This window comes from Micropterus salmoides, unplaced genomic scaffold (genome assembly GCF_014851395.1).
Source record: "Micropterus salmoides isolate LMB-PRFRI ecotype aquatic unplaced genomic scaffold, ASM1485139v1 Ms_hic_scaffold_1, whole genome shotgun sequence".
Lineage (NCBI taxonomy): Eukaryota > Metazoa > Chordata > Actinopteri > Centrarchiformes > Centrarchidae > Micropterus > Micropterus salmoides.
Window position 1 is genome coordinate 45,942,710 of NW_024040040.1, and position 17,034 is coordinate 45,959,743.

Below are 17,034 nucleotides of genomic sequence, written 5' to 3' on the forward strand. Positions count from 1 at the left end.
TGTTGAGTATGGTGATGGGGGGCAGAGTAGGGGGTGATAGTCCGGGTGCTGGATGTGATGTTCCCCAGCCTCACCTGCTGACTCCTGTCAGTCAGGAAGTCTGTGATCCACTGACAGATGGAGGCTGGCACAGTGAGCTGGGTGAGTTTGGTGCTGAGGATGTCCGGGATGATGGTGTTGAACGCCGAGCTGAAGTCCACAAACAGGATCCTAGCATATGTCCCTGGAGAGTCGAGGTGTTGAAGGATGTGATGCAGACCCAGTTGACAGCATCATCCACTGACCTGTTAGCCCTGTAGGCAAACTGCAGGGGGTCCAGCAGGGGGCCTGTAATGTCCTTCAGGTGGGCCAACACCAGTCTTTCAAAGGACTTTATGACTACAGATGTCAGGGTGATGGGCCTGTAGTCCATCAGGTAGTCCAGAGATGGAGGGTTTTTTTGGGACCGGGATGACTGCGGAGCATTTGAAGCAGGAGGGAACTTCACACAGCTCCAGTGATCTGTTGAAGATCTGAGTGAAGATGGGGGCCAGCTGGTCCGCACAGATTTTCAGGCAAGATGGTGAGACACCATCAGGTCCAGGAGCCTTTCGGATCTTCTGCCTTTGGAAGAGGTGGCTCACGTCCTCTACAGATCTTGAGTGCAGGTGAGAGGTCAGAGGGGGAAGGTAACGTTGGAGTGGGGAAGAGGTGTGACTCTGGGCTTTTCAAACCTACAGTAAAATGGAGCGCCACTACACCTGTATCGACACCAACTGTCATGTTGTTTAACACTATTAATTGCACATTGTTATTATTGTTACAATATTTGCAACCATGCTAGCGGCATAAGGCTGCTAGTGGCTCTGGGGATGGAAATGTTGGTTCTCCACTTTGGTCCAGACTGAAATGTCTCAACAACTATTAGGTGGATTTCCATAAAATTTGGTAATGACATTCATGTGCTCCTCAGGAGGGATTGTAATAACTTTATTGATTTTTCATCTACCACCATCATCAGGTAAAAACTACCATTCTGAAGCCTCATGTTTGGCATTTTAGCCATCGCCATCTTGTTTTTTTGAACCAGCGGTGACCATATTTGGACAAGAGGGTGGAGCTGGTCAGGGCTGCACATTGCTATGCCTGACAGGTCAAGCCTCTTGTCAATCAAAATGTACACACTCTAAGGCACACCTTAACCTATACACCTATTTTCCTCTAAATGGGACCATAATTTACTAAATGACCATAGTGTTATATTGAAGACTTGAAACTAGCAAGACCATAAACTCATCAGGAAAGCGTTTACTGAGGTTATAAAAGTGAGAAGTAGGGTCATTTTCTTGTAAGCTTACATACAAATAAGCTTACTTACAAATTTTTTGCAACTAGTGGAGTCGCCCCCTGCTTGCCTTTAGAAAGAATGCACGTTCAAGACACTTTCGCATTGGCTTCACATTTTAGACCCAAAGGTTGCTGCTTGCAGAACACCGGCAAAACTATTGACACTCCCATCAGCCTCAGCTGTGCTTTATGTGAAGTGCTACTTAGCAAATGTTAGCATGCTAAGATGCAAAACTACAATGTTGAACATGGTAAACATTGTACTTGCTAAACATCAGCATGTTAGTATAGTCATTTGGCTCAAAGCACCACTGTGCTGAAGATAGAGCTGCTAGTAGGGCTATACATTTGAAGTGATAATAATAATAATAATTTATACATTACTTTTGGTAAATGCATCCACCCATTTGTACAGTCTTCTTGTAAGCTAGTTTTCACAAACTCTCAATTGCATTCTCCAAAGGAGGTTAAAGTCAAGGGTAACTGGACTTGGTTGAAGATACCAATTGCATTATGTAATCTTAAGGTGTTACAACAGACTTAGATTGGTGGGAAGCCTTTTTTTCAGCGATTTGATTGGTTTCTGTGAAAATAAATATGCTAAAGATCTGCATCACACCACATTTTAATTCTACTTGAGTTTATTTTTCTCCTAATCACAAATCACAAATATGTAATATTATTCAATACATATGAATATTTTACTAAATCTGAATTACTGCCCAGATTCTCGAATTAGCTAAGTTTTTCTCCACAATCTTTCAATCTACCCCCTGGTTCCTGCATAGTTACCTCCTTGGGTGCAAGCACCTCTAGCTGGAAGTCATTAGTGTATTGTGTTCCTTCAGTGGTATTTTCCAACATGACGTTACATGCAGAAACTCCAAGAAACCCAGATAAGGTTTAGGTTTTATACAACATAATTGGGTTTCACTTTCCCAAACCTAGCTCCATTAATCAAATTATTTGTCCTCCCTTAACGTGAAAAAGGAAATCAGGTTTCTTACTTAGATGGATGTTTCTGAAATGAGACTACAGAAGAAAGTGGGGGAAATCTGATTATTATGGAGCTCCAATGTTTGTAAAATCAATGGCGGTTTCATAGACTTCAAACCTGGGGTCCCATGAGCTACAGAGGGTAATGCATAATGAATCAATCTCAAAACACACTTGACACATTGAGCAACTCTCTGGAGGTATATGTAGTAAAGGAAAAATAATAGAGATGAAGAAACTCAATATCTCTGTAATTGTACTTTAAGGAAACATTTGTAATGCCTCAAGTGTCTTATCTGGTGGTGTATCAGACTGTATGAAAGCCAATTTCAGAAAACTGAGATCAAACTGCTTTAATTTCATACAGATAACCATGTGAAATGTAATTAGTCAGTCTGTGAAAAACGAGCGCCGTTCTATCGCACCTCATTACATTTCGAGGAGAATAGTCGAGTAGCGTCTGCACGCAGATGCCTGACCAACATCTTTCTCTTTGGCCTCTCTGATCATGTTTTTTTTTGCTTTCCAACCAACTAAATACATTTTATAAGGTAAACGGTCTTGTCTTTAAAGAACAAAACCTTCTAGGAGGAACATGTGGCAGAGATTTAACTAACTTGTAATACATGAACTGCTTGTATGCAGTTGAGCCCTGCCATGCTTACATTATTCATTGAAATGGAGATAAATGCTTGATTCTGCCGTTATACCAAATACAAAAGTCTACAGCCCACCTGTTATCCACTTTGTAGAGGAAAAATAGAAAGATCTAAAAACTTAACTTTTCTGTGTATTCATAGTACGTCTACACGCTCAGCACAGGCTGAGGGCCTCTCTTGAATTATTCAAGATCAGACCTGTTGGGGATGTCGAAAATTCAATACATCAGCACCAGGAAACTTCAGCAACCCCATATTCAAACAAAATAAAAAGCCCATAAGTCGATTCAAGTCAAGTCAATTTATTTTGAGAGCACATTTAAAGACAACAAACGTTGACCAAAGTGCAAGAGAAATTCTATTACAGGATTATTCGATTGATGATTACAATCAAACAAAAACACAGGAACGATCAAATAAACACGCAGATATAAATAAGAGGATATGAGTAAATTAACAAAAACATAAAACATCTTGATAAAATCATACCACAAACAGTATTGCAGAAACAGCAAATGAGATACACCCAAATCCAAACCAGAGTGTGGTCAGACATGTCTCCATAATGACAATACAGACGCTGAGGAAAAGCGATGGGTCTTTAGCCTTTAGGGGGAAGATCTAATTGTTAGTGGCAAACTATTCCACAAATTAGGGCACGCAACTTCCAAAGCTCAATCCCCTTTGGTTTTTAAATGGGTACGTGGAATGGAGAGCAGTGATTGGTCATCAGATCTGAGGGGGTGGGACAAGGGATGAGCAGTTCAGAGACGTAACTACTGCAACTCCATGCAGTGTGTTAAAAACAAATAAGAATCAACTCTGTATATCACTGGTGACCAGTAGCAGGGATATATGGTTTCTCTTCCTGGTACCGGCAAGGAGTCTCGCTGCTGCATTTTGAACCAGCTACAGACGAGATAGGGCTGACTGTCTGATTCCCACTTTGTAGCAGCGGAGGCAAGAAGAAATAAACGCACAATCTATAACTGACAAAGAATGATTTTAGCTTGGCACGTGAAGATGGAAGAAGCTAGTGCTGACAACTGAGTTGATTTGTCAAATATCAAATTTTAAACTAAAATCAAAGATAACATGGCGATTTCTTGTGTGGGGGGCATTCAATGACAGAGGCCCAAGGGCAGTGATTGTGGTGGCGGAGTTGTCTGCAGGGCTGAAGATTAGTACCTCAGTTTCATTCTAGTTTAGGTGAAGGAAGCTTTTTGCCATCCAGGATTTTACATCCTCAATGCAATTTAGAAGGGACGTAACACGGCATAAAAGATGATACAGACACAAAACACAGCGACTTCAAGCCATCTCCCAGCTCCCTCTGCCCAGAATATTCCTTAATATTTAATTAGGTAACAATATTATTAGATGCATGACAGTGTATTTATCTTATACAGTACATCCAGATTGCAAAATGATGTACCTCTGTTTTCACCAAGCCACCATAAATTTGAAGAACCTATCCGCGGGGTGAGGCAAGGGTAGAGCTAGTAAATCGAAGCTCTAAATAATAACTTCAGTTTGCCAAAAAGACAAGCGGTTTCTGTAATAAATTCAAACATATGAGAAGTAAATCACTGTACAAGACCTTTTTCAAATAGTGTGGGATGTCTATGTCTCTTGGCTACTTCGATTTGGATGGGTCTTTTTCTAGTGAACATGTGGTTTACAAATGTTTGGATTTACTGTATCTGGAGAACTACATTTTCAACTGACAGACTGATCAAATTCAGGACATGGAGGACATTATGTTTGAGCTACCCACTGGAGCAAATTTGGCTTTAGAGTTTATGGGTTGAAGCAGCTGCAAGCCCCTACAGACCCATAGTACCCACTCAGGCATTTTCATTGATGTTGCCTGATTAGACTTTTCTCAGGGACTGCATGGAAGTGTGTACAAACTGTGCTTGACTGACATCTCCCTGACTCTTCTGGGACCACTTACACCATGATCATTATTATTATACAGTTTGGTGACATCATGTAATTCCCAACATAGTTTAACCCAACTTCCACCTGAGTGGAGATCTAATCAGAAAGGGTAACTGACAACACCCATTTTTTTGTGTTAACACTTGGTAAGACCTGTTTTCAGTTTAACAAAATGCTTTGCTACAACTCAAAACATTTTAAACATAGTTTGGCAGTACTGAACAGAGCTAATCAGGTTGATGGGACACAACTAGATCAAACAACTCCTCCATTTGCCAAAACCAGATGCACCTAAACAACACTGTTTCTTTTGGCTAGCCAAGCAAATAATCATATCATACCCATTTTTTCACCAGACTAGTTCTTAGCCAGGCATGGTAACTTTCCAGAGTTCTGCACCCAACCCTCCATAAAAAGGTGAATTGTTGTTTTTACACTTTCTTTTATGTAATAAATAAACAAGATATATGGTGTGAATTAGTGAGCTTTAGAGGTGCTGGTAGGCTGATTTAGTTACATTAAGACAGAGCCACATGCCAGCTGTTTCCCCCTTTCTCCATTCTTTCTGCTAAGCTAAGCGAACTGGCTGCTGGCTGTAACTTCATGCTTAACTGACAGACATGAGAGTGGTATCAATCCCCTAATTTGACTCTCTGCTAGGAAGCGAATAAGAGGATTCCCCAAAATGTTAAATTTTTGCTTTAACTGTGTCAGAAATGAATTCTGGAAAACTGACCCTGGATCTGCCACACATAATACAATCACATCTCAGTGGAAATCTGAAGTGATATCCCAACCTCTAGTAAACCCTCAGTGACTTCATTTGGCAATTATTAGTTTGATGTTGAAGAGTAGATGACATTCTCTTTAGGCCCATTAAAGAAACTCATATATAGTTTTATGGAAGAAATGTCCAGTTCAGTCTCGATTTACACTGTCTTGACTTTGTCCTGACCTCCTTCTGGACTTTACTGGACCTCATCTAAAAATTGTCCAGCTGATGCTGGCCCTATATGTGAGAGAGAGTGCAAGTGTAAACAATGTTCGTCTTCTGTCCTTTCCACTACCCTGCTGATAGCTACCCTCTAGTCTACTTTACACTGCTGTTTTCATCCTCTTTGATTCCCTGGCTCAGATAAAGGCTTTCCCACCATCCCAGAGGCCCCCAGGATGCCTCATGAGCTCCCCCCTCTGTGAGCTCTTGTCCCTGGGTACCATGTGTATGAGGCCCCCCCACTCCTGTCAGCTTGAATCACCCTCCTCTCTCGCTCAACATGCTGCTCTCACCACTCCCAGCTGCGCTGCTGTGTTTGTGGCACCAGCAAGTGTGAGTAGATGCTATTGAGACTGACCTTTGCAGCAGCGCCCTGTGCTCTATGATTCTAACCCATTTGACAGTGAACGTCTAACAGAATGCTAATGAAGTAGTTTTGCATAGTAAGACGTTATGTTGGCTCCATTGTAATTATCTGAGTTACTATCCCTGATGCCCATGATGCATATTGTTTGATTAATAAACTGAATTACTGTCACGCACAACACCAGGTTCTCTGTAGCAGGTCAGAAATTACTCATGATGCATGCTCATAAAAATGTCTAATGATTGTTGCGATGAATATGATCAAACAGTAACACTTGTTGCAAAGCAGCACATTTCTTGTTCCCTATATTTGAGGCAAGTCATACCCCCCCCCCCCCCCAGTCTCATTTAAAGATTTGACAGCGAGCCATAAGAGATTCTTCCATCAAGAGATGTTTTCCATTTCCTTGCTCCTCACTGAGGTTCTTTCATTTGTATTGGAAGAAATCATTTTGTGAGTGTAGCAGGGAGAGCCCTGGCTAATGCCTCCTGAATGCAGCCTGAATTATAAGGAAAAAATAAGTCCATCCATTACTCTGATGGTTAGCCAGGCAATTTTGAAGACATGTCTATAGAAAAAAGGCAAGATTCATCATAAGGGCTGTGTCTGTGTGCTTACACCTCCCATGATGTGGAGCAGCACTTAAATTTCTCCAGTCACTTGAACATAAACAGATCTATGAAAAAAGGATATGTCCTTAATAGAATGTATGAGTAGCTGTACAAAAGTTATCGAATAGAGGAAAAATATATTACAAAGTGTGAAGCATGGAGAACTGGTGCATTAACAAAACAAATATCTAAAATTTAAATTGTCTCTGTTGAGCGTTACAAAGCGTGCATGCCTGCTAACCCTGCCCATTCAGTAAAAGTTACAGATTGGTATGTTTCAACACTTTAGTCACACGAATACCCTGCAGAAAATGTTAATCACATTATGTTTACCACTAAGTGTTTGTTAAGTGGATGAGTTGCTTCAGCATTCTCGCTTGTTTCAATATGTGCATCGGCAATTTGCGACGGAGACTGTACAGTTTAGGGTTCTTTAATGTATGTTTCCACTGGCTTGATGTGACTGCAGCTGATTCCGGGCCAGTACACTTACCCGAGGCAGAGTGCCAAGGCGTAATGAGACATTTGGTTGTGAAATTCAGAATCTGACAGAATGCATTAAAGCCAAGCAGACTGCAGATGCAAAGGGAGCAGCCAGGCCAAAGTGATGACTTCTCATTTCCCACCAACTGTATCATATTTCCTTTTGCTTCCAGCCAAACAAATGACCAAACTGTGCAGTGACTGTCCCATTGTTTGGACACAGATTCCTATTGGTCGTCACAGTAGATGCATCGGATACATCTGACAAAAGCAATTACTGGTCATGTCACTGGTGTTTTTTGCCGATCACCTGCTGAAAATTTTTGAGCTGAGTATATAAAACTAGCTTTGGCGGCATGTTTTGTTTTGTTTTGTTTTGCAGAAGCTACATAAAGAATTCATTTCTAGTAAGGTCATCTTCTTGACATGGCAGGACCTTCCACGTCGCTCACACTGAGTCCCGAGGTCAGGGTGTCCTGCCCAGGCTTTTTACAGCAGCAGCGTGCCCTTGTGATACCAAACAAACACACACTACAGTATGTGACAACTATGATCTTTGGGAACAAATAATGTGACAGCTTCTCAAGCTCCCAGGCAGCCAGCTCTGCCCCGCAGGGAATGAATGAATCTGATTTTTCATGTTTCTGAAATGGTTAGATTGAGCTTGGACACAAGGTCGGATGTAAAGATGCAGCCAGTTGTTTTTTTTTACATGCCTGCTACAATGCTGTCTTTGCCCTGCTAGTGATACCACTGTAAATGCACATATACCAAACAACCTAAATGATCAATCAATACATGTATGGAAAAGAATTTTAAAAAACTACCTGTTAGAAAATGGGTTGCAAATGAGGTTGTGTAAATTCCATGTGGATAAGTAGATTGCTACACATCTATGAATAAGTGATCAGCCTGTTCACGTCCTTCGGGATTTACTAACAAAAAAAAGCAATCAGACACAAGCATTATGCAAAAGAAAAGAAGCACTCGAAATTCATGACTACTGTACTGGCCTCTCTCCTGTAAATTTCAAATGGGCAACTCAGGACAAGGACACAACATCTGAATCACAGAACAGATGTTCTCAAGCAAGAAATACTCTCCTCACTATTCAGATATAGTGGATACCTGGGGACACACAGATCAGAATAGAAGGCGTTTTAAAATACGGTGGACGCCTGGTCAAGAAATGACCTTTAGCTGAACTCCAGCAGTGTCACAAATAGGCTCATTCTGATTTAGATGCTTTCCTCCAGCATCCCTCGGGCAAAAATAGAGAGGAAAACAATAGGACAGTCAAATGTATCCTAATTCCAGCTGGAGACGCTAATCCAGTTCAGAGACAGCAAGGAAATGGGCTTGCGAGAGCAGACCCGGCAAATACATGCAGATGAGAATGATTATCCTGCAGATGAGCGGAAAGATGAAAACTAATTTAATAATAAGACCAGAAAATTCTCCAAGATAACAGGGATCTAGAGACCAATCCAAGACCCATCTGGCCTGCACTGCACACACACACACACACAAACCCGAGCCATTTCAGACTAGGCAGGAGCTGTCCATTTAAACCGTGGTGCTGAAAGCTGGAGAGCAATGTGAACCAACAATTTTACAGTACAATTGAAAAACTAGAAATTGTTGTATTATGGATGTTAATTAGACTGATTAGTACATTTTAGAGGTACTTGAGAAGCCTGTATATTACTTGAGTATTTTCCTTTTTTCTACTTTCTACTTCCCTTCTACTGCATTTCAGAGGAAATATTGTGCTTTACTTGTTAGTTCCAGTGGTGGTATGTGAGTACATTTAATCAGGTCCATTTTGAGGTACTTGCGCCAGTATTTTACTTGAATATTTCCACTATATGTTACTATATATCTCTACTGCACTACATTTCAGAAGGAACAATTGTACCTTTCAGTTTTTACATTTGTTTGAGAGCTACGCTAACTGACTACTTCCAGTAGTGGACTGTAACTGAGTACTTTTATTCAGGTTCTGTACTTAAGTATATTTTGAGAAAGTTGTGCCTGTATGTTATTTAAGTATTTCTATATTATCTACTTTCTACTTCTACTTCAATACATTTCTGAGGGAATTAATGGACTTTTTACACTACAACATTAGTTTGACATCATGCCTAACCAGTTACTTCCAGATGTGGTATGTAACTATGTACATTTATACAGGCGCTGTATTGAAGTGCCTTCTGAGGTACAGTTTAAAATGCTAATTCACTTCCTATCTATACCTTTTAGTTACTTACTAGTTCAGCGCACCAATGTACACTAGTTTGGTGTACTCTGAATCTGAATTTGGCAGACCACACCCAAAACACACCCACACAGTTCTGATGAAACATATTAACTCTTTGAGTGTTAAACTTAAATACTACCTTTAAAATATGCTTACTTTAAACTTTGTGTCCTGACAGTTGTGTCCTGCTATTTATGTAATTAAGCATTTTTTAACTGTTTATACACAGTTAAGAATGCTGCATAAACTGTTTTATGTTATACAGGAGTGGCTGATAAATAGGACATTGATAAACACCTAAATGGTGAATGTTAATGTGATCCAAACAGAAAATAAGTGTTACCACCATATCTCATAAATGCATGATTAGTCACTTTGTCAGGGTATCCTCACATTAACCACACCATTTGTGTCACTGGGAGGGTTTCAAGCTTATTTATCTTATTTATCTGTCAAAATATGCATTTCTTTCATCTATCTGCTTGTACCTTGGCAGAACACCTACTGTACTAAGACACACTTGAGTAATATATACCTTTTCTGGGGGCGGATTACAAAGCAAATTACCTTGTCACGTCGTACACCGCCCTCTAAACTGAAACTGCACTTTTGTACAAGTATAGACTTCAGCCTGGCAGGAATAAAATACAGAATACCTTCCTACACTGTCTGTGCTTTGTCTTTTCATTTGTTTAACATTTTTTAGGTCATTGGGAATATGTACAACTCTGTAAAACACTGCTGTGTCCCAGATTTTGCAGGTCATTATGGTAAGAGGTTATTGATATGTGTATTACTGTACAGGTGCACTAAACCTGGTGCTAGATCTGCAAAAGAGTGTGAGGATGTGTGTAAAAAAAAAAGTTTATCACAAGTTTTTTTTTTGTTTTTTTTTTAACCAGAGATAGACACATTTGAAAGAGTTGTGCATGTAAAAACACATTGTTAGGTTGTGCTAATGCTGAACCATTAACAGTCACAGATCGCTTACCTTGCCAACGTAGAGTGGTTCATTCCCTGTGTACTCCTCCAACACGAAGAACTGGTTCCATACCCAGCTGCGTTTGTGCCTGTGCAGGGTCTCCCAGGGGTCTGGATCAGAGTGTGGGGACTTCTCCAGATCCCCAGAGCTGGGATTCAGCCCCCAGCAGCCCCTCTCCCACAAGGGAAACAAGAGTGCCAGGAGAGCCAGGGCTCTGCATATGCCTGAGCAGCACCACCCCATCATCTGGGCCCCCTCCAAAAGGCAGTGAGGCCAGAAGAGGAGCAAAAACTAAAAAAAAGACAGTAAGGCTGAAATGTCAAAACCCTCAGGGTTTTATCCACACAGTCCTGACCCTTTGTTTCACCAGAAAGCAAGAGCAGTCAGACCCTGAAAAGAGTGCATGGGTTGAATAGAGTCAAGCTCTGCATTTTGCTGTGTTGCGCTCCCTTTTTTCCTGATTGGAGACTAAAAGTGGGGTAATTCCCTCCACTTTGGAGCCAGGGAGTTGACATTAAAGCTGGCTAACAGGGTCAGTGGCAACCGGGCAGGCTTTAACACACAGGCTGTATAATTGGCACCTATCAGGAGAGAGAGAGAGAAAAAAAGACAGAGACAAAGACATAGAGGAGAGAAGAGAGAAAGTACCGTCAGCAAAATTGCCTCTGTGACCGCAGTCACTTTAGACAGCAAGTAATGTGCTTGCTGATGCAATGATAATGACATTTTTCACCAATCATAAAGAAAGTGGTCAAAATGAAAAGACAATAAATATAGTACATAATATCAACATAACGTCCTTCACGAACACACACTCACCTACACACATGCCAAAGAACAACAGGATGAGGTCAAAATGTTAGTAAGGGTAAGACGGAGGGAGAAATTATCTGGCTTTTCAATGCATATAAGCAAAGAGATTTCACAGCAAATGAAACAACAGTGGCTGCGTGGAATAACAATCAAACGCTATTCCGCTGGCTCCCAATTATCTGGGCTTTACCTCACCAAGGTCATTATTTTGTCACATTTTCTTTGTATAAGATCATGGCGTGATGGTGGCGGGGCTCGCCACTCAACACTAACAAGCCACATGATCTGTGTGGTAAGCTCTCATCACCGAGATTAAAAATAAATCTGAGCTGTCAGCAGCATGATGGCCCGAGCGCTCCTGACCTCTACTCCGAGCAGTCTGTTTGCTGGCCTGAGCACATGCAAGAGGGATCTGTCTCCCTGCCGTCGTCATGCCATGACAGATCCCCCAAGATGCCAGAACATGAAGACTTGTCAAAGCAAAGACAAGCATCCGCTCCTGACAGATAATGTTCTTTGTGTCACAACACATCCTGGCAGTCCTGAGTAGTTGAGCAATTACGGAAATTTCGCAGTATCTCTGGTATTATCTGTCTGATTTGACACATAACGATGACTTCAACAAATTCCCTCAATAAATATTTTGAAGGAGGAACACTCCACACATGAATCAGTGAAGCTGTGCAGTGGAGCTCTCTGGCAAATGTATGCAATATCTGGGGGTGATACTGATTCAGAAATGCCTTTAAAACTTCAGGAGGTCTTCTGAAAGCAGACGTTTAGAAAACAGAGAGCTTGACCGCACGTATATTTATTTTCTCTGTGACCTCTCTTTCTCCCTCCTCTACGCTGAGTATTGGCAGGGCCCTGGATGAGGAAGGTAATTGCTTTGGCATAAAGTGACCTCTTTCTTCCCACACAGATTCTCCAGTTCTCATTTCACTTCCTCTCTGCCCCCCCCCCCCTCCAAGCAAATAAAAACTGCACACCACACATCCTCTGGAAGTGATTTGTTGTACTTCGCCACAGCAAAGTCATTATCCAGTGCTAATTATTAAGACAGAAATAGATCATAACAGCTTGATTGCCGCCTCTGCAGACACCTAGATGCTTGTGAGAAGCATCTTCAACGTATGAGGATTTATTTAAAAAATGCCTCACTTTTAAATGTTCAAATTAATAATGGAAGCATCTTGAAATGCTTGCCCCCCCCTCCCCCCCCCCAAGGTGCAGAAAGCACACAAGCCCCTACCAGGCGAAACTTTATCCAAGCAGCCAAAAAAGCTGTGGAAACATTCATCCTGATCTGCTTGTGCTTGTAATATGAATTAGAATACAATGACCCTACACATTAAGGCTGTAACACATAAATGTGCACAGAGCAACGCACGCACAAGTCCCTGCCTCTGCATGACAATTTAATGGTAGAGGTGGAAAGTGGAGCAGATCTGACTGCAGGGCAGAACGGGTTGCGAAGGCAGGTTGCAGCAGTGGTATTGTGGCAGAGAGAATCAGCGCAGGGTCAGTTTGAGCCCAGCAGCCAAGTTAATGCTTCTCATTTCACTAAACCCTCAGCACTAGAAGAGATGGGAGTCAGCTATAGACAGGAGATAACACTAATGTAGATGTGGCCTCAGCAGTGTGATCAATAAGGCAGATATTGCCTTGTTATTAAATGAGTTTCTGCTGATTTACTGTCTGGTTGATTGGGCCAAATCATTAAGCAATTCATGCCGCAGAGAAATCAATTGTTTCAATACATTTTAATTGTTAATCATTTTAAAAGCGCATAACTTCAAATCTGGCATGAAATGAAACGCTCTCCTCGCAAATAAAGACACACAAATAGAAAGAGATGGATTCGACAAGTAACTTTTTTCTCATGAGGACTTCCATTTCTTCTTCCTGTTGGTGTCAGGTGATTGACAGTAAGCAGAGCGTAACGAAACGCAGCGATGATATGAAAACACTAAACTTGGGCACAATGAAGTGACATCGAAACAGGATAAAAAAAAAAAACGCTGGCAAAAACCAAATGAAGGCATCGCGTCGGCTGTGATGGATTATCTCACTCGGTGGAAGTTGTTTTTCACACAGAACAGGAGGGGAAACCAGGCCTGATGTTTGCAAGTATGATGACTGACTGTGGAGCCAAAAAACAGGAAAAATGTCAAGAAGAAGGGTAAACTCGAGGACTGGTATAAATGTGAATAAAGTAGGGGCACTGTGCTTTAACAACAAGATATCAAACTGTCTATTATTCTTCATTTAAAGACAGTTTTACCCTTCTGCCTTAAAGCACTGGCAATGTGTTGGTGCCAAATGTTCTAAATGCTTCACTTGGTTTTCTGCCCCGCAGAGAAAATCAAACTGATGCTTTTTCTTATCATTTCAAAATATTCAAATATCAGCACCACATATCATCTTCTAGCAGACCCAGTGTAGCAATACCAGTCTTTTCAAAAGGGTCCACATTTGACTTCCTGTAGAGAGAAGCAGACTCATTGTTGGGCAGTGTTAAAGTGACGAGGCTAAATTAAGCGAAAATGTGAGATAAAGCCGTGAATGTAAAGCCTCCCAGTCATCCCCCGGCTCTGTTTCTCTTACACACAGTGTTCTAATCCCATTTGCCAGTCTCACAACAGGATTACCAGTGCTACAGCGCTCAGTAACCAATCACACTCTTCCTCTGATCCATATTCTCCTCAATCACTGTGTACGTTCAGTCTCTTCACTCATGGGCGAGAATACATGACACAAACTGGCTGTTTATAGTGTAATTTGAGTTTGAAGTATAGTCTCCTTCATTTTGAATCATTTGATTAAAAAAACAGCATGTAGATCAGAGTTTCTGATGCGTTTTTAAGAGATTTGAAGTTCTGTTTGTAATATGAAATGGCAACGTATGAGCAGTTTTCATATAATGTGGCACTTCACTGACTCTTCCTGGACCTTCCCTCTTTGTTTGTCTCTTTCCGGGGAAATCAGAGCACGGGGTCAGCTACAGAGAGACAATAACCCCCGAAGCTGGTGGGTCTTCAAGGACACTAACAGTACATTCAGACCTGAGTCTTGCTGACACAGGAGGTTGAATCCGAGTCAGGGGCTTGAAGGGTGGTCGCTCCACTCATAGATTTCTGATACCTCATCTCTTCATTTAAATTCATCTTGCATCCTTCGCTAGTAGATCTGAAGCTGACTGTGTATGTTTTCACATGCTGCATCGGAAGACACATTGCAACATCTGTAAAGAGTTCACTGAGGCATTTATAAGTTTAATACACATGCTGTTTGTTAACAAAGACAGGAATTTGCCTTTTCTTCTGTTAAATCACAGTTGCGTAATAAAGCACGTCTGCCCACCAAACAGCAAAAGGATAACTGATAGATGAAAAAGGCTGAGGTATGACAGTCATTCATTTTAATTCACACATATGTGATAAAAGCAATTTTAGGATTGTGTTTTTAAAAAGTCCTTAAACTGAGACCTTACATTCAACACATGTACATAAATATCCCTTCCTGTCCTCGCAGTGATAATATAATTTATAAATCCTGCTGATGGGTTGTGATCATACTGCACATTTCACTTACTATAGTGACTATAAAGCTTAAAGGCAACAAAAACAGTTTTGCACAGTCAGAGATTTCATATGTGATGCATTTTGCTTAAAAATAAACTTGCACTGCAAGAAAGTCATTTTATTGTGTATTGATCCGTTTGTCATCTTTTTTGTCCTTAAACAAGTGGATCTACCCATTTCTGGGACACACTTATTCCCTCTGCAGCTATTAGGTCCATGAATTTCCTGGAAACATGTGGAGGTATATTAACCTGAAATAGGGCAGAACTTTAAATAATTTAATTAACTTCATCCCTAATTTGATTAAATATAAGTTCATTTTTTACCCTGCTTGCAGTTTTTTTTTTCTCCACAGAAATTACTGACAGATTTGCAGCCCAGTTCGGTAATCTTTGATATGGACTCTTTGCAGTGTAAATCATCAGGTACCCCTGTGCTCTGCTTTGCGCACCGATGTGACCTGACTGCTTCACCCTCCTGTTTGTATCAATCATTGCGCATTAGCTGTCAACACCTGCAGAAAAAGTTCGCAGGACGCACCTGTTCTCGAATCGATAGAATTCGTTTTTCTCAATACAAAAATAACCCGCTTGCATCATTAACACAGATCGATTAAATATCTTAACAACTTCGGGGTCTAGAAAAATAAAACGGAAGAGGATGGTGGCAAATAAACACATGACGGGGACTGAGCAGTACGGAAACACCGTCAGTAAAAATCTCTGTGAGCGACCGCCGCAGGAAACATGTGTCCATGGAATACTAATGACAGCATAAGCGACGGGACAAAAATGCACAGAATACATAAGCAGAGCATAATTGAACTGAAATGCAGTGTGGGACTGAAAAACAAAACTGGGCACACGATTGCAACGGTCCTCGCTGCGCTTTGAAATCTATTGGCAGTACTCACCAGAATAAGACGGAATAACTTCACCGCCGCACAGATGGTGTCTGGTGGTAAAAGTTGTTGGGTTTTTTCTCTCCATGCACCACGAACAGGAAAGCAGCTTATGTCGAAATAAAGAGTTTAAAAGTTTTCATGATGAAATTAGTCCTGATGGCAGAGCAGGGCAGCTGGAGATCGCCCACTGGATCGCGCGTAAATGCTCTCACCCTTGGCTGGGATGTGACAAGTCTGAGCACCCCCCCCCCCTCCCCCCTCTCTCTCGCTCTCTCTCGCTCTCTCTCTCCCTCTGTCTCTCTCTCTCTCGCTCTCTCTCTCTCTGTATCCTGCGCAGTGCCGCCTCTGTGCAGGGAACCCCAGCTGCAGGGTTTTGGGTATGTATCTATCTCTCTCTTACATAGGCAACAGGGGATGCGCAGCAGCGAGGAGTCAGAACACCGGACGAGACAGGAAACGCTCTCGTGTGAGCCAAATCCTAGCTGACTAGATTGGAGAGAGCCTATCGAAATAGTTTGACCAAAATAAGTTGGCGAGGAGGGAGCCAGAAACACACGCAGCGTTTTGGCAGTGAGAAAGAAGAACCGAATTTTCAAACCTGCCAAGTTTTTGGCAGCAGATGGCATGTGTCCTGTTAAATGAGTACCTTGCTGGTGAAAAGAAAATCAATACAAAATTCTTGACACCTTCTTCAACCCATGATAGGGATTTAACAGCCCCCCTCCCCTGACACACACACACACACCACCACCACCACCACCTTGAGAATTAATTAAATCCTGCAAGCCTCAAATAAAATCATTCCTTTTTTTGCAAATAGTTGCATTATGTATATTCTCATTCAAGGTTCAATTGGACATGGTTCCATCACTTTTTTCCCTTGCATAATTCACACTTCCCAAATTGACTTTTAAGTGTACTTCCACATAGTAATCTGGGCTCCTGTTTCTATTTGTTTTTCATCCAATTAGCTCCAAAGTGAGCTCCTGTGGTGACAGAAAAAAAAATGCAGCGTGAGGCTGCCATCTCTGAACTACTGCACCTCTATACTCGCAGACCTTTGAAACTAACCAGTATTACTTACATTGCTAATTAGTGGCAGTATAAACAT

General features: G+C 41.5%; 1 protein-coding gene across 1 annotated transcript in view; it reads right to left on the minus strand.

The window, feature by feature from the left end:
- Window positions 1-16,140, minus strand: part of LOC119912003 (cadherin-7-like) — a 106,066-nt gene extending 89,926 nt beyond the window's left edge. Inside the window, exons 1-2 of the mRNA XM_038730980.1 lie at window positions 15,933-16,140; window positions 10,632-11,203 (exon numbers count right to left, since the gene is read on the minus strand). Coding sequence (XP_038586908.1) covers window positions 10,632-10,868 — 237 coding nt within the window. The 5' untranslated portion in view covers window positions 10,869-11,203; window positions 15,933-16,140. The remainder of the gene's footprint in view (window positions 1-10,631; window positions 11,204-15,932) is intronic.
- Window positions 16,141-17,034: the final 894 nt, after the last annotated feature.